The sequence below is a fragment of the Schistocerca piceifrons genome, chromosome X (genome assembly GCF_021461385.2).
Source record: "Schistocerca piceifrons isolate TAMUIC-IGC-003096 chromosome X, iqSchPice1.1, whole genome shotgun sequence".
NCBI lineage: Eukaryota > Metazoa > Arthropoda > Insecta > Orthoptera > Acrididae > Schistocerca > Schistocerca piceifrons.
This window is the reverse complement of record NC_060149.1, coordinates 611554561-611581953: the sequence shown is the minus strand read 5'-3', so window position 1 is coordinate 611581953 and position 27393 is coordinate 611554561. Positions and strand designations below refer to the sequence as shown.

The 27393-nt window shown below is 37.4% G+C and overlaps 1 protein-coding gene across 1 annotated transcript in view; it reads left to right on the top strand.

Annotated features, from left to right (window-relative positions):
* The window catches only part of LOC124722894 (synaptic vesicle glycoprotein 2B-like), a 236402-nt gene that overhangs the window by 191251 nt on the left and 17758 nt on the right, over nucleotides 1–27393 (top strand). The window contains exons 9-10 of the mRNA XM_047248036.1: nucleotides 6445–6729; nucleotides 22821–23038. Coding sequence (XP_047103992.1) covers nucleotides 6445–6729; nucleotides 22821–23038 — 503 coding nt within the window. The remainder of the gene's footprint in view (nucleotides 1–6444; nucleotides 6730–22820; nucleotides 23039–27393) is intronic.

Genomic DNA, 27393 nt, shown 5'->3' with positions numbered 1-27393 from the left:
CCCCCCCCAATGAACCATAGACCTTGCCGTTGGTGGGGAGGCTTGCAAGCCTGCCGGCCGGAGTGGCCATGCGGTTCTAGGCGCTACAGTCTGGAACCAAGCGGCCGCTACAGTCGCAGGTTCGAATCCTGCCTCGGGCATGGATGTGTGTGATGTCCTTAGGTTAGTTAGGTTTAATTAGTTCGAAGTTCTAGGCGACTAATGACCTCAGAAGTTAAGTCGCATAGTGCTCAGAGCCATTTGAACCATTTGCACTTGCGTGCCTCAGCGATACAGACAGCCGCACCGTAGGTGCAACCACAACGGAGGGGTATCTGTTGAGAGGCCAGACAAACATATGGTTCCTGAAGAGGGGCAGCAGCCTTTTCAGTAGTTGCAGGGGCAACAGTCTGGATGATTGACTGATCCAGCCTTGTAACACTAACCAATACGGCCTTGCTGTGCTGGTACTACGAACGGCTGAAAGCAAGGGGAAACTACGGCCATAATTTTTCCTGAGGGCATGCAGCTTTACTGTTTGGATAAATGATGATGGCGTCCTCTTGGGTAAAATATTCTGGAGGTAAAATAGTCCCCCATTCGGATCTCCAGGCGGGGACTACTCAGGAGGACGTCATTATCAGGAGAAAGAAAACTGGCATTCTACGGATCGGAGCGTGGAATGTCAGATCCCTTAATCAGGCAGGTAGGTTAGAAAATTTATAAAGGGAAATGGATAGGTTAAAGTTGGATATAGTGGCAATTAGTGAAGTTCGGTGGCAGGAGGAACAAGACTTTTGGTCAGGTGAATACAGGGTTATAAATACAAAATCAAATAGGGGTAATACAGGAGTAGGTTTAATAATGAATAAAACAATAGGAATGCAGGTAAGCTACTACAAACAGCACAGTGAACGCATTGTTGTGGCCAAGATACACACGAAGCCCACACTTACTACAGTAGTACAAGTCTATATGCCTACTAGCTCTGCAGATGACGAAGAAATTGAAGAGATGTATGATGAAATAAAAGAAATTATTCAGGTAGTGAAGGGAGACGAAAATTTAATAGTCATGGGTGATTAGAATTTGATAGTAGGAAAAGGAAGAGAAGGAAAGATAGTAGGTGAATATGGATTGGGGGTAAGAAATGAAAGAGGAAGCCGCTTGGTGGAATTTTGCACAGAGCAAATCATAGCTAACACTTGGTTCAAGAATCATAAAAGAAGGTTGTGTACATGGAAGAAGTGTGGAGATACTGACAGGTTTCAGATAGATTATATAATGGTAAGACAGAGATTTAGGAACCAGGTTTTAAATTGTAAGACATTTCCAGGGGCAGATGTGGACTCTGACCACAATCTATTGGTTATGAACTGTAGATTAAAACTGAAGAAACTGCAAAAAGGTGGGAATTTAAGGAGATGGGACCTGGATAAACTGACTAAACCAGAAGTTGTACAGAGTTTCAGGGAGAGCGTAAGGGAACAATTGACAAGAATGGAGGAAAGAAATACAGTAGAAGAAGAATGGGTAGCTTTGAGGGCTAGTAGATATCCTTGGGTGACAGAAGAAATATTGAATTTAATTGACGAAGGGAGAAAATATAAAAATGCAGTAAATGAAGCAGGCAAAAAGGAATACAATCGTCTCAAAAATGAGATCGACAGGAAGTGCAAAATGGCTAAGCAGGCATGGCTAGAGGACAAATGTAAGGATGTAGAGGCTTATCTCACTAGGGGTAAGATAGATACTGCCTACAGGAAAATTAAAGAGACCTTTGGAGAAAAGAGAACCACTTGTATGAATATCAAGAGCTCAGATGGAAACCCAGTTCTAAGCAAAGAAAGGAAAGCAGAAAGGTGGAAGGAGTATATAGAGGGTCTCTACAAGGGCGATGTACTTGAGGGCAATGTTATAGAAATGGAAGAGGATGTAGATGAAGATGAAATGGGAGATATGATACTGCATGAAGAGTTTGACAGAGCACTGAAAGAACTAAGTCGAAACAAGGCCCCGGGAGTAGACAACATTCCATTAGAACTACTGACAGCCGTGGGAGAGCCAGTCCTGACAAAACTCTACCATCTGGTGAGCAAAATGTATGAGACAGGCAAAATTCCCTCAGACTTCAAGAAAAATATAATAACTCCAATCCCAAGGAAAGCAGGTATTGACAGATGTGAAAATTACCGAACTATCAGTTTAATAAGTCACAGCTGCAAAATACTAACGTGAATTCGTTACAGACAAATGGAAAAACTGGTGGAAGTCGACCCTGGGGGAAGATCAGTTTGGATTCCGTAGAAACGTTGGAACATGTGAGGCAATACTGACCCAACGACTTATCTTAGAAGAAAGATTAAGAAAAGGCAAACCTACATTTCTAGCATTTGTAGACTTAGAGAAAGCTTTTGACAATGTTGACTGGAATACTCTCTTTCAAGTTCTGAAGATGGCAGGGGTAAAATACAGGCAGCCAAAGGCTATTTACAATTTGTACAGAAACCAGATGGCAGTTACAAGAGTCGAGGGGCATGAAAGGGAAGTAGTGGTTGGGAAGGGAGTGAGACAGGGTTGTAGCCTCTCCCTGATGTGGTTCAATCTGTATATTGAGCAAGCAGTAAAGGAAACAAAAGAAAAATTCGGAGTAGGTATTAAAATCCGTGGAGAAGAAATAAAAACTTTAAGGTTTGCCAATGACATTGTAATTCTGTCAGAAACAGCAAAGGGCTTGGAAGAGCAGTTGGACGGAATGGACAGTGTCTTGAAAGGAGGATATAAGATGAACATCAACAAAAGCAAAACGAGGACAATGGAATGCAGTTGAATTAAGTTGGGTGATGCTGAGGGAATTAGATTGGGAAATGAGACACTTAAAGTAGTAAAGGAGTTTTGCTATTTGGGGAGCAAAATAACTGATGATGGTTGAAGTAGAGAGGATATAAAATGTAGACTGGCAATGGCAAGGAAAGCGTTTCCGGAGAAGAGAAATTTGCTAACATCGAGTATAGATTTAAGTGTCAAAATGTAGACTGGCAATGGCAAGGAAAGCGTTTCTGGAGAAGAGAAATTTGTTAACATCGAGTATAGATTTAAGTGTCAGGAAGTCGTTTCTGAAAGTATTTGTATGGAGTGTTGCCATGTATGGAAATGAAACATGGACGATAACCAGTTTGGACAAGAAGAGAATAGAAGCTTTTGAAATGTGGTGCTACAGAAGAATGCTGAAGATTAGATGGGTAGATCACATAACTAATGAGGAGGTATTGAATAGAATTGGGGAGAAGAGGAGTTTGTGGCACAACTTGACTAGAAGAAGGGATCGGTTGATAGGACATGTTCTGAGGCATAAAGGGATCATCAATTTAGTATTGGAGGGCAGCATGAAGGGTAAAAATCGTAGAGGGAGACCAAGAGATGAATACACTAAGCAGATTCAGAAGGATGTAGGCTGCAGTACGTACTGAGAGATGAAGAAGCTTGCACAGGATAGAGTAGCATGGAGAGCTGCATCAAACCAGTCTCAGGACTGAAGACCACAACAACAACAATATCCAAAGTGACTCTGATTTAAACAAGATAGGGTTCATGCAAGGCAGAGCTCAATGCCATTGAAACAGGAGAGTGTTTGATGTCCTGGAGGAGCAGTTTGGAGACAACATTCTGTCTCTGGGATACCCAGAGATCACTGGTGTGGGCCTCTATTGGCCACCATATTCTCTGGATCTGAACACATGTGACTCCTTTTTGTGGGGCTATATTAAATACAAGGTGTAGATCAATAACTCCAATACCATTGCTGAGCTGAAAACAGCCATTCAGAAGGTCATCGACAGCATCGATGTTCCGACACCTCAGCAGGTCATGCAGAATTTTGCTATTTTTCTGTGGCACATCATTGACAAGGATGGCAAGCATATCAAACATGTCATAACCTAAATCTGAATATCTGTAGTGACATTTACATATTGAATAAAGTGTTTGCACACTGTAGTTTGTAACTAATTTACATTTTTTTCATATAGTTTAATAATTGTCACCCTGTATGTTTGCATCAGTGACACCAGAAGTGTGGAAGTGTCACTGAAGCCACTTCTCATAAGTCTCCCAGTCTTCAGCCACATTATCATAAGGGGGAGGGGGTGGCTGGTACACCAACAGTGTGGAAGCCTGCATAGTCAATGTGGCTAACAAGTTTTTGATAGAAACCATAAGAGGCCACTGTCACTGGAGGAGAGATTGGAACACTGCCTCTATGGACAGAAAAACTGAAGGAACAGCCAGACAGACTGAGCACACAGAAGTGAACACCACAAGTGATGCCAATTGTATCTTCCTGTAAGACAGAAACAACAGCATGACCACAATGAACCAATGGCATGGAAACCTGCATAGTCAATGTGGCTGACAAGTTCACAATAGCAACCATAAGAGCCTGCTGCTGCTCAGTGAGAGATTGGAGCACTTCCTCCATGATCAGAAGAGGAAGAACAACCAAATAGACTGAACAAACAGAACAATACACTCATCCCCAGTTGTATTGTACTGCAAAATACAAACAATAGCAAGGTCACAATGAACCAAACAACAGTTGAGAAGACAGACATAAAAATAGAAACAATCTAGGTACTAATACAAGCAGTTGCTGCCAATAAGTATGAACACAATGTGAGAGTGAATTCCTGCTGCACTGTGCTTGTGAAGAGGAGGGCTCCAATAGATGGCGTTGCAGATGATGCGTCATGTGTACACGTCATGTGCTCCTCCACAGGTAGCCTCTGGTGGCCAGCCCGTGCAGATGCCATTAGCAGAACATGCTAATTGTAGCAGAATGGCATCCTGGCACTGCAGAATGTATCCAAGTATTATGTACAGGGTTATAGCAGATAGAACTGCAGGAATGCAGTCATGTGATAAATTAAGAGTAAAAATCTGCCTTAGACTGCAATTAAGTGACCTTCAGTTTTATTTTAATGTAACAGATTTTGAGGCTTGTAGCCTCATATTCCAATGTACCTGATTCATATACATAATACACATGTGGTCAATGTGTGATATGCTGACCTTAGCACCATATCTTTCTGACATCTGTTGGCCTGCAGTAACATTATGACACCAAGACATCTTCCCAGTATTACCATTTCCCCCATCAATTTGATGTGTATGGTAAATATGAAAATGAGGCTAGAAGCCTCAAAATCAATCTTCTTAAAATAAAACTAAAGATAACCTAATGGTAACCTGATGCAATTTCATTGTTACTTTGTAGTCATACAAAATTTTTACAGTATTTTGCATATGTCACTGTTGTGATTGTCATTATGATTTTCATAGTCTAAAATAATACACACAATTGCCTTCTTCAAACTCTGAAATTGACATCCATGAATTCTTCAATACAGTTATAGCACATTCTTGCTAGAAGAGTAAAAACATATATATTTTCACTGAACCACACTCCACGCTGAATATATACCTGCCTTTATGTTTATTGTAAGCTTTTAACTAAATATACTCTGGTGTTTGAAACTGTGTGTATGGAGTTTAAAATTTTCTCTGTGACAAGTGCTGGAAAGGGAAAGTTTAATGCACATGCATAAGAAAATCAAGAGCTCGTAAATGTACAGGGAAGTATTTTAAATTTCTTAGGCCAGCATGACACCCTCTGTTTGGCAGTTCACATGCTCCTTACCATTTTTTTTCATACTAGTAGCTTCATGACATTTATTGAGTTCTGCCAGAAGATTGTGCCAAAACAAACAACTGAATCAAAGTAACAGTGATAAATTATCTTCCTAGAAGCCATGTTTGTGGCATCTGACTAAATAAACATTTCTAATGCTAAGTTATTTAATTTATTTGCTAAGTAGTTTAAATGCACTTTCCAATTTAAATTTTTTCAAGATTTAGTCTTTACATGATCTACTTCTGTGACTTCCAGCCATCATCTTGGTATTGGTGACATACAGTTGCAGCTCATTTTGATGGAAACATGATTAACATTTTTCTAAAGTATTTTCAACATTTTTTGGAAAATTTTCAGGCAATTAATTTTCAGTTAGAATATTAATGTATAATCTGCAACTAAAACTGAAAGATTATCAACAGTAGGGTTAGGTCATTTACATGGGATAGAGAGAAATATTATGGAATTCAATGGAAAATTAGTTTTCAGTCAGAGGAGTAATTACTTGAATTTAATGTCATAATTACTCTTTGCTTCCTATCTTCCAAGTATGAGGTTAACCACTCTAAACCACTACCCCTGATCTCATACATGTGTAATGTCGTAAAAGTCAGGAGACATTTACTGAACTGAATCCTTATGTCAGATAACAGCTTCCTGTGATCATTTACCATTATTTAATGCAAAGGCCATCTTTTATGTAAATTCACTGATGACCCACACTTTCTATAAACGTGCATTGATACATGATTGTACATACATTTTCCTTCTTCCAGGTATTACGGCTTGACTGCCTGGTTTCCAGAATACATAAAGTTAATGAAAAATGAGGAATATTCAAATAAAGCTCAATATACAAATGGTAAAAACTTTACAAATTATACATTTAACAGCAGTATTGAAAATCAGGTGTTCCATGACTGCATTTTCAACAATGTTCAGTTTAGCCACTTGACTCTAAGTCATGTGATATTTGAAAACTGCACATTGGACAATGTTGAATTTACCAATATCAAATCAAGCAGGACATACTTCAAAAACTCCATAGTCAAATATTCCAGGTATATGTATGTTCCTATTGTATTTAATTTATATGGATTTTGTGTGTGAGTGTGTGTGTGTGTGTGTGTGTGTGTGTGAGGGGGGGGGGGGGGGGAGAGAGAGAGAGAGAGAGAGAGAGAGAGAGAGAGAGAGAGAGAGAGAGAGCTCAGTAAAATTAATTTCTATAAGTAGTTTACTTAGACATTATTTATTATTGTAACTTCATTAGATTATAACACATGCCTTCCTCAGCTATGTCCAGTTGTTTTCATTCTCAGGTTCTAATGGCTTCATTGTTGACTCTTAGTCTAACCTACATTACTTCATGATACCAACATACAGTTTGCTTAGTTATTCCAATACCATGATCAGTCACATCTTAACAGTAATGTACTATTGATAAAGCACAGATGATACTCCAAATAACTGACTTAGCATGCTACACTGGTATCTATTGAGATTATAGGCATAACAGAGTCTATTAACCACTAATTTCATATAGGCAGGACTGCCAATGGGAGATTGGAGATATTTTGTGAGATTTTAGGGCTTCCACAAGAATGAATTTGGAATTATATTGTAGGCAGTTTCAAGTAAGGATGCCACATGCTGAAGATGAGCTAATACTGACAGTTTTTGTTCCATACTGCATCAAAATGTCTAGCAAAACAGAGAATGTAATCCAAAGGTGTGAATCAAGAACAGTACTTCAGCTCACTCTGAAGGTATTATTTATTTGGTCGATGTGATCTGATATTATACAGTGTGCTACAGATACTGAACAACACAAAAAAATAACAGTGGCACAGCAAATAAGACGTCAAGGCTTTACACAGTTGTGTATTTTCTTCCATATATTTTAGACTTGAGATGAGCTTATTGAATAGCTGAAAGCCCTTGTGGGATGTTTCCTTTTGATACAATTGTGTGTTAGAATTTAACACATGCAGGTTGAAATTTGTTGTAGTGTTATACTTGTGAATTTCACTGTTTTTCTTAAGTCTGCACTTAGTTGACACTATGTGGTTTTCTAAGAATTTTACTATCTCAAGAATATTTAGGCAAGGCATTGTCAGGATCTGTAGGTTCTTAAAACTAGATTTTCAAGAGTCTCTAGTTTTGCTTACATTATCATGGCAAGTGTGTTGTCTCATTAACATATAATAGTTTCTACAGCTACTACTGCTATTAGTGTCATTACTTTAATTATAAATTTTTGGCTTCTAAATATCACATTTTTTTACATACACTGTGTTGCCAAAAATTTCTCCACAGTCCATTGAATGAGCTCTGTAAGTCATCATGTCATTCATCAAAAATTATGAGTGGAGGAACATCATCACAAGTATATTTTCTGTTGGAATGAGATGAATAAATGGTAAGATGTTGTAGCAGGATCTAATAAAAATATAATCAAATTATAAAAAAGAGTAATAAAGAGACATTATGTAACCATGTAAATGAGAGAGAGACATCTATATTTAAATGTGTTGAATTACAAGTTGTAATACCTGTGGATACAGACGTACAAAACCATCATTTAGTTCCCAATCACAGCATAATCAAACCAGCTTCCTACAGAGCATTTTTTTTCCAAAACTGTTCTCTATTGTTATAAGTTTTGCTAATCACTTATGACAGTACCTTGTATCTCTTATTTTGCCTAAGAGGTGATGAGGTATGAACTTTTCATCAGATCCTGTGTAGAAGTTCAGTCGCTGTGCACTTACACAGATTTCATTTCCATGTTGCAGAGTACTTTTTCTGTAAGGCTCTTTGGAACACAACTTGAAATCATTTATGATATGCATTTTTCTCTTCTGTAAGTCATATATTATTCACTTCATGGAAGTACGTATTTTTAACATTAACTTCAAAACGGAATGCACAATTGCAATTATAGATAGTATGAGGCAACATTACCTCCCAGCTCCATAGTTCCCTGGTAACTGACAACTCATGGCTGGCAGTCCATGATATCTGCCTGGGCTCAACAACCACAACAAGAAGAACTCAGCTCAGAGATGTACCTATCTTATTCAAAGACTACTCATGACTCATTCTTAATCTGAGACACTACAGTTTTCTCTAGTGTTCTCATGCTCAAATTGAATATATCTGTACACTATTTCAGATTATTTAATTTAATCACATTTCATTGAGAAAATAAGAGTAATGAAAGAAAGAATTGTGTATATAATTTGTCCTTCAGAACCAGATAATTATTTCTTGTCATTGCAACCTAAAGTCTCACTTCAATGTGGGTGAATGTGCATAGGGCATGATTGTAGAAATTTACAAGTATAGACATTTTACAGAGTTATTTTACAGGAGTTTTACATACTCAAGTCCATTGTTCCTAATATTATCCCAGTTATGACTTTGGTAAGCTTAGGAAATTAAATGAGTAGTGAATTTCATTGTTTTCATCAGCTATCAGAGATCCATATCAACTGCTACAGTGAATTTCAGTGTTACATCTGCTATAGATGTCAGTGGTAGAATTGTCTATTAAGAGGCAATAATACTCGTGTTCCGTAGCCATGCTGGCAGACAGGAGAAAATGATCATAAAAATGTGCCAAATTGCTCAGAGTGGTGTAAATGCAGTTATAACTCTGTGGAACATGGAAATAAGATATTATGAAGAGATAGGTTGAGCTACCTGATGTGTTACTTTGATGTGCTGTGTGTGTATGTATCTGGTGAATACATGCCAAATTGTGTTTATCAGAAAGTCCTGTCACAATTCAGTGTAGTTGGTGTGATGACTTTTTTGTACTGAATGTTTGTTTGGCGATGTGTGGAAGTACATGTTTTTTCGAATACTATATTTACAGTTAATATGTTCTTGAAAAATAATGTAGAGATTTTTTCAGATCTTCTTATTTTTTCCCTTCCATCAGCACTGTATGCTGAAGTCAGCTTACTTTGATTCTGTATTTGTAACACATAATTTGAGTCTTCTGTAAGTGTAACAAAGGGAAAGATGGCCTAGTGGTAGTATTGAGATATGTATTTATGAAAGAACTGCTTGGTGCTTCTTTTCATTCCTTGTGTTTTATCTCTCTTATTGAAAGGGACTTCTAAGCAGACTTCAGTACACTCATTTGACAGATCTATCCCATCATAAAGCTCAGGCTGTCTTAGGAGAAATATATGATCCATGCTGTCAGAAATACTCATCATATCTGTGATTATTTTAAGAGCTCAATTTGATTGTAAATAACGTTTATTGTGCATATGAAACTTTTTGGAAAGTCTGTATGTTAAGAAAAAAGAGGGAGTGATGCTTGTCATGTCCATGGCATTTAATAAAGTTCACATACCTACTGAGTCATGCCATACAGTGGGCACATAAGCGAGATTATTCTTTCTTGGTTGAGTTCAGTTTTGTTGAACCTTGAGTTAACTGAACTAAAGTTGCTAAGTACCATCTGTCCTCTGTAACCCAAGGCTCTGCTTCAGCAATAGCAAGGCAGTACATTGGTGAAATTTTGTGTACCACGAGCAGTAGGAATCTTGGCTTAACCACCTACACTACAACAATGCGGCAAACCTGTATGAAAAATACACCAGTTTCAGTGCGTGCTATGTTCTAGTAGGTTGGGAACAGCCTCTGGGTCAGCTACCAAACCCCAGTGAGATAAGACTTACCTAGGTAAATGGGCCTCTGTCTTGATCGACCCTTATTTCCCTTGATGCGTGCAGAATGCATAATGGACTTTCAAATGAAAATTGAGACAGATGCAAAAAAGCAAACTACTGTTTATTATTTAAAAAGTAATCATCATAATCGTTAATTCATTTATTCCATTGCGAGACAAGATGGCTAATGCCTTCATCAAAAAATGTTTGTGGCTGCCTATGGAACCATGATTGCACCCAGGCGAGCACCTCATTGTCCAATTCAAATTGATAACTGCAAATGTCTTTCCTCAGAGCTACAACAATATGGAAAGTGAATGGTGATAGATGGGGACTCTATGGAGGATGTAGAAGGGCTTCCCAACAAAACTTTCCATCCACATGTTGCTAAGGTCATTTTGAGTATGCTGCAAATGATTTACTGGAAGCCCTTACACATCCTCCATACAGTCCCACTCTTTTTCCATGTGATTCCAATATTTTTAGAGCCCTGAAGAAAGACATTTGTGGCTGCTGATTTGCTGCAGATGGTGAAGTGCATGTCTAGATAGAATCATGTTTCTGTAGGCAACTGCAAACATTTTTAAAAGACTGGCAGTGACATTTCTAATCCAACAGGGGAATAAATGTATTGTGATTACATTTGAAATAATGAACAGTTTACTTACTTTTTTCTGTCAGTCTTCTTTTATTTGCCTGCCCTTTATAAGTGGTTCTTGTATCAACTATATACACTGTCACTTGTTTGGTTGGTCCTCTGGGCAGTATTAAGAGCCAAACAACAAAGGGACCTCATGTGGCTTGTCCACTGAAGAAGGCTATCAATACTAGAGAAAGTACTGCCAGTAACATACCACATCTTGGGGAAATAATGTTTTCACTGTTATCAAACATGTGGAAGCAAAAAATGCATTGCAGCAGTACAACCTTCGACTCAGTGTCACACAGGTCAGCATTGGTTATGACCTCAGCAGCAACAGGATGCATCACACCAGGATCCCTGTGCCACCATCCATCTTGCATGTACTGCTTTGTCCAACATGAGCATGCCACATGCCGTAAGTGTTGGGCAGCTTGCAACAAGTTTTGAAAGAAAGCCATCTCAGGTTTGCATCACCCATATGAATAACTTTCAAATGTTGGCATAACCATGTCTTGTAGGAGTCCCAGTCTTGAGCTGATTCATCATATACTGGAAAGGGTGATGGCCACACTGTCAGGACAGAAACCTGCCATGAACATGCAGATGCCACTTGATTGAGAGCGGTGGTGAGAGCTTGCTGTTGTTCTGTGAAAGCTTGCTGCTGGGCAGTGAGACATTGGAGTATTTCTTCCATCAAGATGCTTGTCAGGTGACTTAGCACTGACAAAGAATCAGCATTTGAGGCCATCTGCAGAACAATTCTACTACCATCAATGTGCATTTTGCATAGGGACCATGTAGATAAGATGCAAGAAATGAGGGCTCATACAGAGGCTTTTAGCCACTCATTTTTCCCTCACTGTATTCACAAGTGGAACAGGAGATGAAATGACTAATAGTGGTACAAAATACCCTCTGCTGTCCACCATATGATGGTTTGCAGAGTATTCTCATAGCTGTAGATGTAGATGTAGGTGTAAATGAGCAATATTTTCTGAATCTGTGCTGACTGTGTGGCAATAGATCATTTTCTTCGAGGTAACTCATAATGTTTGAACACAGTATTTGTTCCAAAATCCTACTGCAAATCAATGTCAGTAATATGGGTCTATAACTCAGTGGATTACTCCTATTTCCTTTCTTGAGTATTGTATCTGTGCAACTTTCCAGTCTTTAGGTATGCATCTTTTGTTGAAAAAGCAGTTGTACATTTTGCTAAGTATCAAGCTATTATATCAGCATACTCTAAAAGGAACCTAATTTGTATACAATCTGGACCAGAAGACTTGCCTTTATTAAGTGATTTAAGCTGCTTCACAACACAGGGTAGCCACTTCTTTTCATGTTTGCAGCTGTTCTTGATCTGAATTCTAGAATATTAACATCATCTTCTTCAGTGAGGGAACATTAGAAGACCTTTTTTAGTAACTCTGCTTTCACAGTAATTGGTAACATTGCTGTTGCTGTTGTGCTTACTACTGATGTACTTTACACATGACCAGAATCTCTTTAGCCTTTCTACCAGATTTTGAGACAAAGTTTTGCTGTGGAAACAATTAAAGGCATCTTGCATTAAAGTCCTTGTTAAATTTTGTGCTTCTGCAAAACATCCCCAATCTCAGAGATTATTTGTTCCTTTTTCGCTGTTTCTGCAACAGTGTTCTGACCTATTTTGTGTACCATGTGGAATCATCTTAACTTTACATTCCAGTTCCACACAACCATCTTCAAAACAACCTCTTTGTGACTGTTTGCAATGATTGTAGTGTGCAGTCCATATAAACCTGAACTACTTTAATGAGTCATAATGTTTGAAACAATAATGGGTCATATTTGCATTACTAGATTTTAACTTGTGTTTTACTCTACAATTAAATTTAATAAATGTATTCCCACCAAACACAGTTACTATCTATTCAAAAATTAATTTATGGGACAGGAGTGGCCTTTGATTGATTGCTAAATTCATCTACTGTGTACCCGAAATCCTATAATGGACAACAGCATTTAGTAATGTAGAATGAAAAAACCTGCTCTTTTGCAGGCAGAAGCAGCAACTGCATGCTATTTGTGTAAAATTTACTGGCAACCAATTAGAACTAGTGGTAATCTATTCTCATTATTATCTAGATAATTATTTGTAGATTACATTTTTCATTTGAGTTGTCGGGGTGAAATGACTTAAGTAATAATATTTCTAGATTAAATATGATAATGGAAAGTCTTGAAGTGAAGGTAACATCTCAACAAACAATAGAAATGTGGAGTCATCAACAGGCACATAAACAAGACAAAAAACATTGGTAGCTTTCAAATGAATCATTTTTTTGAGCTCTAAAACAAACACACGCACACACACGTAACCCCCCCCCCCCCCCTCCCACACACACACACACAAATAACTGGAGGAAGGATTGGGAAAGGGGCTGACAGATGGGAAGGGGCAGCAGGTGCACAGGATGGGAATGTGGGAGGGAGATGTAACAGGTGCAATACAGAATGTGGGATATGAATGCTACATGGGCATTGGCAACACTGCATTTGTACAGCAAGTGATGACAATGATGGGGAGGAGGGCATTTGGAGGGGGGCCAAAATAGAGAAAGGGGAAACTGCAGGAAACAGGCATGGATCAAGGGGCATGGTGGTCATAGGGTCATAGTTCCACAAAAGATATTTCATTAGAAATGTTTATATGTTTACAAATATAAATTTTTAAATTTTTCAACAAACTTTCAGATAATTCAGTAACATGAAAACTAAGAGTCATGAAAATGATCAGAAGTTCTAGAAATCATATTCTTTGTTTACCACTGGACACTTTTCACTTTCTTGCCCATGTAGATGATCTTGCATACTGAATGTCTGTGGAGAATATTCCAGCCGGTAAAGGCACCAGTTCATAGACTGACCATATGTAGTGCCAGCAACAAATCCAGTGTAGTACAACAGTCCACAGGTAGAACTAGGCCACCAAACCTCAGGAAATTGAGAAAGCCAAGAGGGAAAGGCACACTTCCTGAAATTCAGAAATGACTGAAAGAGACAGCATTCCCACCATTTATGTGATCACGTACCGTTGGTTTGCAGACATGTGTTTACAGTCATAGTACCAAGTTAAATGTAGTAGTGAATAAGCACTTCACTCTTATACTCTATCACTTTTGGTATTGTGAAAGTTGTGAGAGTTTGTCATTATCATAGTTCTTAAATCAATTACATGACCCACATACTTCTCAAAGTTTTGGATGAATGCTTTAAAATGCTGTAGTTCCCCGAATTACAGTTTCTTAGGATTTATGCTAGAAATATGTACTAAGTACTGGTATCAACATATAAAATTCTTGTTATTATTATCATAGGTATATTTACCTCATAAATTATGATATTTGTAACATAAAAACTACTTCTTGTTTCATTCATGCAATATTTTCTAAATATAACTCTTTTACAAATGTCAACCACTGACATAAAATGTGACAGTGTCCAGTTATATTGGTGTCAGATAATGGTGTTAAAATAATGTTGAATACTGTTTATTTTTTAGTCGCAGGGAATTAATTGAAATCAATTTTGGTATTGATATCTTGTGTGAGACACTATGATGTTAGTGTATAAAATGAATATTCAGTCAAATGTTCCGTATAAATGCACTAGCATAGGAAATCTGTAAACATTTTGGTTAAGGTGCCAGGTACTGGTATCCACACTTATATAGGCTACCTTCATGGAATCTTTATTCTTTCCTGTAATGTTTAGACTGAATTCAGTTGCACTTGGGGTACTTTAATGTAAGCTGCCCAAAACATATTGATGACAAGACTGCCTAAGAAGTATGAATAACAACCTGTAGTTAATTTTTCTACAATTCTAACTCCAGTTTCAAGTATCCTAAAGGACAGTATTTTTGTAGAACAAGACAAAATATGCATTCTTTGCATGTGTTAAGTTCTGAGGCATCTCAGTGGCCATTAAATTACTATTAACTTGCCATGATCAAGATGAATATTTGCACGTATACAACTGAACCTTGTTAGAAATAAATTGATCGATAAATCTGAAAAAAAAATCAGGTCTTTAAATCCTGTCTCCAAAATGTAGACTGATAACAAACTTAACGTGCAACAGATTTCAGTCCCAAATATGATTTATTTCAAAACCATATTACAAGAATATTCAGAAATACCTTTCCAAAAAGTATTTTTTAATAACTAAACAAACAAATTAGGAAACAAATGAATAGTGGTGGGAGAAAAGATATCTTTCCAACAAAAGTGAGAACTGTAGTTTACATAAAGAATTTCAGTTATCCTGGTCAGCCAATAGAAAGTAGTACTATATAATATTAAGTAAAGTGATCAAGAAATTTAAAAGCTTTTGTCTTAGTTTCAAAAACAAATAAATATTGGGATAAATCAGAAAACTGAAGAATATAAAGTAAGACCTGAGTTTCTCCTGGCGTATACAACTTTCAAATAATTTGAAAGAATGAAGAATATAAAGCAGTTTGCTGTGATTGACAATTGCACAACCAAATGTTGTTTTAAACATTAGTTAAAAACAAATAAGCAACTAAGCAATGACAACAGAACTCTTCACTGACCACATATCGAGCATTGTTAGCAAATAAGTTGCAGTGTCTCCTTAAAATAAGCCATGGCAGTAGTCAAACACTATTTTCCAAATCCTCATAAGAAAATAAGCCTATCTCCCACAACCATAAATAAAATAAAAACAGTTAATGTCTGCACCTATACTCCTCAAGCCACCTTATGGCATATTGTGTCCTATTATTGTTTTTCTTCTTTCCAGTTCTGTTCATCAATGATGCACAGGAAAAATAACTCCCAGTGAATATCAAAATTAGCTCAAATTTCTTTGGTTTTTACCATCATAGTTACCTCTTTAAAGAGAAATGAACACAGATGTAGATAACATTTCCAGTAAACTTTTACAAGCTGTACTAAGAAAAACTTAGGACACATATTTAATGCTTCTGTAAATCAAGATGCTGTCCCTAACATGAAATTTTCCATGGTGAAGTCTCTCCATAAGAGAGGAGTTAAAACAGAAACCAGAAATGATACAATATGTTATTTGACTACAGTTACTAAAGTCGTTGAGAACTAGTATGTGCAAGAATTGTGAAACATCTTGGTGACTTTGACATTATCGCAAAACACATATGGCATCTCATAATGTAGTGTACATAACTGAAGCCATATTCTTATTATCCAATGATTAGCCAAAAAGAAACTACCAATTAATATTTTTTTTTTAATTTTTGTAAGCCTTTAGACTGCATGACTCATAACTATACCATTGTTGCATCAGAGTGAAGGTAGGAAACTGGCTGAAGTCCTAACTCCAAAACAGAAAGCAGGACATGGGTTTCTGCTGTTGGTTTTATATGTAGGTGTTAGTTAAATGTCTTATCTGTGCTTTAAAATGTGTCCACATTTCACTATGTTTGCTGATGTTTCTAGTATTTTGTTGGATAGCAAATCTTCCACCAATTTATAGGCTGATTCATGAACATTGTTTTCAAAACTTCTGTGTTCAGGGTAAAGCCAATATCAATAAAGCTTTCCTCACAAAATCCCACAGAAGACTCATATTGCACATTACAGTGAGCAGGTAAAAAGATATGCTGCATAAATTCATTTGCATCCATACAGTTAGAAGGCTTATCTGGGAACACTACATATTCTAGAATTTCAAAAGGTTATCATCAGTAGCATTTATCATTGCGAAAATTTCAAATATTTGAAACATTGTGGTCACAAAGGCTTGTTATCTTAGGTATTTGAACTCTGTATTGTGTTATGATATCATTATGTGTGGAAATGTACTTGATCAATAAAGTCTGTCATCTGTTCTATTATACAATAGTTTTTTATCATATTAATTTAATGCTCAAGATGAACATTTGTATAAATAAATTGCATGTTTTTCATGTTTTTTTCAATAAAATAAAAATTCTCATTTAATAAATATGTTTTTACATATTTCCTGATGACATGAAATTCATTTTTTTCTTTGATCTCTTGTGAAAGTCTAATGTATGATTTTATAACATTTTATGGGAAACTGTTTTGAGTGTCAGCTCTGTTTTTATGATTCAGACGTGAATGTTGACTGGATAAGATCACATGTTTATGTACTGGTATGTTGGTTGGGTACTGATAACTGTTTTTCTTTATATATATTACTGCTACCTTTTATTATGATTTTATAGCCATTTTCTGTCATTTGAAGATCAATTGGATATTCTGCACATTTGTTCTCCTGAAGCAGCTCATGCTGTAGGGCAACATATCTTGTGTATGATCTGATAGAGAAATGGGCATACCCAAGTTATGCTGCTCTTCGGCATGAGCTGCTACACATGTGAACAGCATCCTGCCAAGATTTGCTTTTGCAGTATTGCAATATGCTCAGCCCTTTTGTGTAATTTGAAGACCAATTGGATATTCTGCACATATCATCTCCTCAAGCACCTCACGCTGTAGGGCAACATACTTTGTGTATGTAACTGGTTGGGAAATGGACATACCCAATGTATGTTACTCTGCAGTATGAGCTGTCGCATATGAAAGCCATTGTTTGGAGTAAATATCATCCAGCTGAGATTTGCTTTTCCAGTACTGCCAAACGCTCAGTCTGCATTAGTTGTGAGTCAGCATGCATTTCTAGAATTTTTTTGTTTGATGTGTATTTATAAGCTTGTCTTTCACTTTTAGATTGTTATTATTGAGCATTCTGTTTATGTGGAAACTAATACTATTTTTGTATTATTTAGGCTTAATGTGTTGATTTGTGTTCACCTGGATACATACCTAACTATTTCTTAAGTTTTGTCCTATAGTATATCTGATGACATGTTTGTTCCTGTATTCTGGGTTCACAGTGTTGATGTATCTTGTTTGCAAAATCAGTCAAATATAAGCATATATACATAAATAATAAAATGTAGTATATAATTTTGATCTGTTGTGAATGGCAGACATCTCCTCACAATTTCCAAGTCTTAATAGATGCTACATTTATTAATTTTGTTTGTCTCCTCAAAATGATGTGCTGGCTTTTGTCTATAAAGGTAACTTTAATTTAATATTTCTGAATTTAACCTATAATCACTTCATTTTCTTATCACAAGACAGTTTATAACTATCACAGAGGCTTTTGGAGACAAAGAAATATAATATTCACCAGAAAATTGCTGAGGTCTTCTGTGTGTTAAAATGGGAAAAATCATCTGAATTTCTCTCAGCGACTGTTTATAACACCTACAATCACTTCTACAAAGATGTAGATCAGTCTTAACAAAAGTTTATTCACTAGACTGAAAAATATGGCCAAGAATTGTGCACTTAATTGATGTGATATAGGTCTGTTGTTCAGATAATTCACATTGCAGAACATCAGGTCAATAATAGATTATATTCTTAGTAATAAGGAAGTGGCTAATTTGGTATTGGATGCAAGAGTGTTTTGAAGTCCTGAAACTGAATCCGGGTGAGCCCCAGGTGAGCCCCATATGGATAACACCAAGATGGCATACAAAGAACTACAAGAAACTGACAATGAATAAAGAAATGGCCTTTCATGTCAGCCTTTTGAGAGATTCCAATACACTTTGGTTATACCAAAATTGACATGATGTGTTAATGAAAGTATCATGTATCAAAAATAAAGCTCAAAGGAAAATGGAAGGCTCCACCACACATTCTAAGAGAAGCTACTGATCATAGCCTTGGCAGAAAAGCAAAATAGTGTAGGAAGGAAGGACTGAGAAAATGTGACAATGATGCCAAAATGGTTGTAAAAGACATAAAAGGAGCAATTGTGAAATATCTGTCAACAGCTGGAAGATGGAATAGAATATCATAGGATGAGAACATTCATGAAAAGAAAAACACATAGAAAACTCAGAGAAATTTGCAAAGACTTCGTGGCCTCAATTTAGAACATAATACTCACAGATCCCAGCCACAAATGTTCAAAATGGTTAAAAATCTGAACATTGAGATAAAAGAGGCTATGAAAGTAAATCCCATATTCTTACTTAAATGGTTGCAATACTTTCGGAGTCTATGGTCTAAGGCACCAGAGCCTCTTTACAATCCAACTCTGAGGGAACTGTTCAAGAGAAACCATCTCTAAGTGTAATTTTAAAGAAGTATTAAACAAACTAAAAAGTAATAAACGCCTAGTAGAAGATTCAGTCAATCCTGAGCTGTTGAAATATGGAAGAAAATCCTTTATAGACAAATTCCACAACATCTACATATGATTTGATCAGGAGATGATAAGCCTGAGAACTGGACTAAATCGACTGTAATTCTTATCTTCAAAAAAGGAGAGCTGAAAACTGAGATAATTACAGAGGAATAAGCTTATTGAACTCTGCATATAAAATGTTTGCCAAGAACATCTAAAATAAATTATACAGACACTACGAACCTATCATGGTTTCCATTGAACTGTAAACAGAAAAACATAGAGGACTCAGTATAGAAACAAATATTCCCTTGACTGACTCTGAAAAAGCTTTTGATAAAGACAACAGAAAGAAATTATTACAGATTCTACCAGATGTTCATGTTCCCCAGCAACTTATCTATACCATAATATATATAAAATTTCCAGAACAAATTAAATCTCTGTCAAGAAAGAGAACAAATTATCAGACTTGGCAGAATATATGCAGGAGTATGACAGGGATGCAGCCTTTCACCATGCTCATTTGTTATATATATGAATAAAGTTATCCAAGAGTGGAGATAAATGCAACACAGCTTCATTCAAATCAACAGAAACACAAAACAGGATGCTTTACTTTTTACAGATGATTTAGTTCTTTTCATAGCTTCAGAGTATGACCTACTGTGTTCTCTGCATGATTTTCAGATTATATCCAAGAAATACAGTATGGATGTCAACACAAAAAAGTCTATAGCCTTCTGTAGAAAATATCCAGTTCAAAGCAAAATCTGTTTGAGAAATAAAGTTCTAGAAAGAGTGAATACATTCACACTTTTGGACTGTAAGCTATTCTTTCTGTCATAAACAGACCTATCTGAAAAAGCCACCAGGTATTCAAAAACAATGGGAGTCATCAATACTGTAACGAAACCTTCTCTAGCCAAGAAGCATACCAGAATACGCCTTTACAAGACCTTAGCCAGACCTGACTGTGCTATGGCAGCAAATTGTAAACAGCAAAGGCAAATGATGTGAAAAGACTAACATCCTGCAAAAAATTTTTAGACAGACATCTGGTTACACCAAATAGGGTCATAAAATGAATGAACATGTGTTGATGGTACTTCAAATGGAACCCATTACACATGATATTCAAAACCATCAAAACAACTGGAGGAAACATCCACAATCTACAAGGGAGAACCAAAAATCAATTCTATACTCCCATCCCAATGGCGTAAGGTTGCTGGGTCAGCCAATGAAAAGCTGGCGGCAAAGCTTCTCGCTGAGACTAGAGCAGATCAAGATGACTAACATTTTAATGGAAGACAATGATGACCTTAAGCAACTAACTTTTATTGTCCCTCAGTACTTTTACATGACTGATTTCTGTGTTATTCGAACAGTTTACATGAATCTTTCAAAAGGACTTTCATTTGACATAATTTTAGGAAACAGAATTTGGAATTTCATCAAGAAAATGGGTGAGCTTAAGACATTAAGACATTTGTTGACCTTACATCTCCTTATGATTGTATGTTTATTCTGTAGATATATTTAAAATCATTAATATTTTATCTTTTATGCATGAAATCATTATACATCTTATTAGAAATGTTAAATATGCATATATCTTTTTGCTATAATTGTTACTATGTTCACATGTACTGTGAAAGACAATATACATATCATTGTGAGAATTAATTGTAAGTTAATTACCATTACATCAAGTATCATAGCACTATAAGCAAAATTAAAGTTGTCTTTAGCATAAACTGATCTCCATAAATTTAGTAACCAAATTAAAACAATTTTGGAGCAGTATACTTGTGGCTTTCCTAATGAGTTATTATTTTTGACTGAGGAAGACAATTTATTGTAAAATATACTGCCTTTTTGCCTATCTCTATTTATGTAATTTATAGTCTCATGCTTGTCAGATTAACATTACCACTAGCATGGTTGTAGTGATTGTGCATAGGATTATTTCCTGGAGACAAATGAAGATTGTTATTTGCAAATGAAGCAGTCTCTAAGGTCTATATGTATGACACAGGCATTATTCCCAGTTCTTTGAAAATTAGCTTGGTGGTTCTATGTGATGAAGACCATATAATGAACTTCACAACTCATTTGTGCATGAGAAAAATTTTTTGTGCATTGATCTCCAGAGAGAATTGCTGTACAAAACGGTAGTGTTCACCAGAGCCATGGTTCTATCAGTAGTCAACTCATACCTTGGACTAAGTACTCTTGAGACATAAAGTTTGATCAGCAGTTTATCTGTGTCCATATTCCATTGTAGTGTGCTATCTGCCCACATCACAAGGAATTCAGTATCACTGACCTATTCAGTATCTTTATTTCCCATTATTATTTGTTCTGTGTGCATTTCATCGTTATTTTATGGGTAGAACATCTTATGAGCTGTTTTATCCAAAGTAAACAAAAAATTGTTGTTGCAGAGGCAGCATAAAGAGCCTTTAATGTTATGAGAGAGGATTGTTTAATCGACAAATAATACAGTTACTGTTTATGTTAGATTTTGAAGGCATATCGTTTTTAAGGAAAAGTAAGAAAAATGGGAAGAGTTGAGCCTTGCAGTACTACTGAGATGATTGATAGTATGTGTCAGTGAGTTGTTTCTCCCATATATGTTATTATATCTATTGGTTATCTTCAGTTTGATATACTTTTGGTCTCTATTTGATTAAAATTTTCTCATTAAGGTCTTCATGGAATTACTTGATTTACATTAAATTTTTGTGGCCAGTTATATGGAAAACACATTACATCTCTAGCTTGTTATTTAGGTTTGTTTCCATATTCGCAATGAACTGCAGTCTATTGCTGGTACTCATCATGCCACTGTACACTCCTCTGAAAATTAAAAAGAGCCTAGTCTGAAGCAAACATTAGGTTGTAACTGAACTTTTCTTCGACGTGCCCTCTTTCTTGGCATCAAGTGACAGTGCTCTTATGGGCTTTTTCTGGGCCTATGGAATAAAAACTGAATCTCTAAAATAATCTTAGGTTTCTGTTGAATTGAGAAGTGTCCTTGAGTAGCTCATTTGTTAAACTACAATCAGAAAAGCTTACAATCTGAATTCATTTGTGCTTCAATTAGCACTAATTTTTAAAATCATAGCTCCAATGTTTTGTCTCATGTATCACCCGGACTTTGAATGTCTAATCTAGAATTACTAACAAATTCTTATATATACCATGTTTCCATACCTTTGTCTTTCCATGTCTCCAGATAACTGTCAAAGTATCTGTTTTGCTACACATTCCTTACTTTGTGTTGTTATGAGACCTAGCACAGTGTTACTTTTCCGACAGTTGAGTTCTCCCATTGTTTTGATATATTTTAATGTGTTAGCCTCAGTCTAATACAATATTAGGTGATATATTATTCCCACTTCAGATTATTAATATATTTTATAAGTATATTTTAGAATATGTAACTGACGTACTAGATTTATTTGTATAGATGTATAGATAAATGCAGATACAGGTATTCCATTAAGTGGTAACTAAAAGTTTTGTGTTACTGGTACATAAAATAATTCATTTTGTTCCACTCTTTTCAGTAGCTATGTGATCATTTCAGGTTTGTCGACACCAATCTTTCTGATCAGCACTTCAAAAACTGTCTTCTCCAAAATAATACCAAACTTAGTTTGATACCTGGTTGCCAAAAGGATTTTGATTACAACATTTATTTAAAGGAAGTGTTTCAAGAGAATCTTGTTGGTCAACTAGCTATTCTGCCAGGGGCATTTATCTCAGGATTTATTATAGACAAGACAGGAAGAGTAAAAGTCATAGGTCTGTGCAAAATATCTGTAACTGTAACATTATTGTAACAAAATTTATCATTATTTATGTTACTGAAGTAGTTAGTTGCTCAGTTTAGTTAGCATTAAGTTTATTCTTTATGCTGGTTAGTCTACACATAATCAGTCTGTAAATAACAATGCTGCTCCCTGAGCTTAAGCAATGAAAGCACTACCTATTTTAAGAAGATTCCTTCTATAAGTCTGAGTAAGTACTGCACATGTGTGCATAATCACTAATACGCGTTTCAGAATACATTGGAAATTAGACATTAGATTACTGCTTGAAAAATGAGTGAATGTGTATACTAATTACTTTCATTGTTACTGAAATAAACTTACAATATGGCCATACCTAATTATGTTTCACCTGCAGTTGTCAGATTCCTTCCTTAGAATAATTTCTGGTCATGATGGTTCATTCAGTGATTTAACTGAATGTGAAAGAAAAGTATGATCATTTCATTCCTTTTGTAAATTTTTTTACAGTTTTCTGAGTTTAATAATAGTTTTTTTCCTGCTATTAGTCAGCTGTTACAAAAGAGGTCTCATCATTCATTGCATGTTTTCGTAATTCTGACCTGTATATTAATTTAGTAGTGTTAACAGACTCAATTAAAGAAAGGTAGGGTAATCACTGATTTTATATTTCTGACTGATTGCAAAGAGTTTTAAACAGTTTTCTAGTGTCTGATATTTTAGTGACATATTTCGAAAAAGTTTGTGTCCTGTATTTTTCATAACAGAGACCTGACATACTATTTTTTGGTGTTTTGTAACGCTAATAATTCCTTTAGTGTTGATATATCCATTTTTTTCTTTTTCGCAAAAATGAATAACTGTGATACCTGGAATGTACAGGAAATCACAATATTTGTACAAATGATATCTTCGTTTCCAACAATATCTTCAGTACCGAGCTATGGCTGCTTTTATGCGATCATCACAAATGCTGTGATAACTTGTTGTTATATAGTTGTGATAGTGTTGCTTATTGTGAGACAGACTTTGTACTCTCATCATTCAGCCGCAGTATACACTATGTGACCAAAAGTATCCAGACACCTAACTGAAAATGATTTACAAGTTTGTGGTGTCCTCCGTCAGTAATGCTTGAATTCAATATGGTGTTGGCCCACCCTTAGCCTTGATGACAGCTTCCACTCCCACAGGCATACATTCAATCAGGTGCTGGAAGGTTTCTTGGGGAATGGTGGCCCATTCTTCATGGAGTGCTGCACTGAGGACAGGTATCGATGTAGGTCGGTGAGGCCTGGCACCAAGTTGCCATTTCAAGATATCCCAAATGTGTTGTATAGGATTCAGGTCAGGGCTCTGTGCAGGCCAGTCCATTACATGTAACCACTCCACCACAGGCCAGCATTATGAACAGGTGCTCGATCATGTTGAAAGATACAGTCGCCATCCCCGAATTGCTCTTCAACAGTGGGAAGCAAGAAGGTGCTTAAAATATCAATGTAGGCCTGTGCTGTGATAGTGCAATGCAAAACAACATGGGGCGCAAGCCTCCTCCATGAAAATCATGACCATAGCATAACATCATTGCCTCTGAATTTTACTGTTGGCACTACATACACTGGCAGATGACGTTCACCGGGCATTCGCCATACCCACAGCCTGCCATCAGATCGCCACATTGTGTGCTGTGATTTTTCACTCCACACAACGTTTTTCCACTGTTCAATCCTCCAATGTTTATGCTCCTTACGCCAAGTGAGGAGTCGTTTGACATTTACCGGTGTGATGTGTGGCTTATAAGCAGCCGCTCGACCATGAAATCCACGTTTTCTTACCTCCCACCTAACTGTCACAGTACTTACAGTGGATCATGATGCAGTTTGGAATTCCTGTGTGATGGTCTGGATAGATGTTTGCCTATTACACATTATGACCCTCTTCAACTGTCAGCAATCTCTGTCACTCTGTCAGTCTACAGACGAGGTCAGCCTGTATGCTTTTGTGCTGTACGTGCCCCTTCACATTTCCACTTCACTATAACATCAGAAACAGTGGACGTAGGGATGTAAAGGAGTGTGGAAATCTCACATACAGATTATTAGACAAGCGACACCCTATCACCTAACCATATTTGAAGTCTGTGGGTTCCGCAGAGCACTCCATTCTGATCTCTCACAGTGTCTAATGACTACTGAGGTTGCTTATATGGAGTGCCAGGCAGTAGGTGGCAGCACAAAGCACCTAATTGTGAAAACATATGTTTTTGCGAGTGTCAGGATACTTTTGATCACTTAGTGTATATTGTTTATGTACTTAAGAGATTCCAGTACAAATGAAAATGATCTGGAATCAAGAATGTTTTCGTGCTTCTAACTAGTACATTCAAACCGTAAAATCACAGAAACATTTTTTTATCAAGATCTGCTCTATTCTGCCTCATACACTCCTGGAAATTGAAATAAGAACACCGTGAATTCATTGTCCCAGGAAGGGGAAACTTTATTGACACATTCCTGGGGTCAGATACATCACATGATCACACTGACAGAACCACAGGCACATAGACACAGGCAACAGAGCATGCACAATGTCGGCACTAGTACAGTGTATATCCACCTTTCGCAGCAATGCAGGCTGCTATTCTCCCATGGAGATGATCGTAGAGATGCTGGATGTAGTCCTGTGGAACAGCTTGCCATGCCATTTCCACCTGGCGCCTCAGTTGGACCAGCGTTCGTGCTGGACGTGCAGACCGCGTGAGACGAGGCTTCATCCAGTCCCAAACATGCTCAATGGGGGACAGATCTGGAGATCTTGCTGGCCAGGGTAGTTGACTTACACCTTCTAGAGCACGTTGGGTGGCACGGGATACATGTGGACGTGCATTGTCCTGTTGGAACAGCAAGTTCCCTTGCCGGTCTAGGAATGGTAGAACGATGGGTTCGATGACGGTTTGGATGTACCGTGCACTATTCAGTGTCCCCTCGACGATCACCAGTGGTGTACGGCCAGTGTAGGAGATCGCTCCCCACACCATGATGCCGGGTGTTGGCCCTGTGTGCCTCGGTCGTATGCAGTCCTGATTGTGGCGCTCACCTGCACAGCGCCAAACACGCATACGACCATCATTGGCACCAAGGCAGAAGCGACACTCATCACTGAAGACGACACGTCTCCATTCGTCCCTCCATTCACGCCTGTCGCGACACCACTGGAGGCGGGCTGCACGATGTTGGGGCGTGAGCGGAAGACGGCCTAACGGTGTGCGGGACCGTAGCCCAGCTTCATGGAGACGGTTGCGAATGGTCCTCGCCGGTACCCCAGGAGCAACAGTGTCCCTAATTTGCTGGGAAGTGGCGGTGTGGTCCCCTACGGCACTGCGTAGGATCCTACGGTCTTGGCGTGCATCCGTGCATCGCTGCGGTCCGGTCCCAGGTCGCCGGGCACGTGCAACTTCCGCCGACCACTGGCGACAACATCGATGTACTGTGGAGACCTCACGCCCCACGTGTTGAGCAATTCGGTGGTACGTCCACCCGGCCTCCCACATGCCCACTATACGCCCTCGCTCAAAGTCCGTCAACTGCACATACGGTTCACGTCCACACTGTCGCGGCATGCTACCAGTGTTAAAGACTGCGATGGAGCTCCGTATGCCACGGCAAACTGGCTGACACTGACGGCGGCGGTGCAGAAATGCTGCGCAGCTAGCGCCATTCGACGGCCAACACCGCGGTTCCTGGTGTGTCCGCTGTGCCGTGCGTGTGATCATTGCTTGTACAGCCCTCTCGCAGTGTCCGGAGCAAGTATGGTGGGTCTGACACACCGGTGTCAATGTGTTCTTTTTTCCATTTCCAGGAGTGTATTTCATTTCTCATCTAACTATTCACACTCACAGACTCTATCTGTTCTACTTGAGCCATTTTCTTAGAATCCAAACAGTCAACCAATGTTTTACTTTACTAAAGAAATATAGTAGGTTTGAGGTAGAGATCAGAATATCTAAGTTCCTTTTTTTCTTCTTTGTTGGCAAAGTTAATTTGCTTCTGATGAAAGTGTGAATGTTTGCAGTTAATTGCTAATTTGTAGTGTCACTGTTCATATGTGTCACAGGTTTGTGTTTCATCACATTCGTTTTGCAATGAGTCTACTTTATTTATTATATGGTTTCTTTTCTTTAATGCCCAAAGATTGACTGTGATATCTAATTATTATTTTGTCTGTTTCATCTGCATCTGTTAATATTATTTGATCATGCATTTACCTCTCCAGTAAAGAAAATTATAATGCAATATCAAAAGTTTCATATTTACATGCAACTCTCCCAGTAGCAGTAGTATAGTATTTGCAGTAGGATGTTTTGTATGT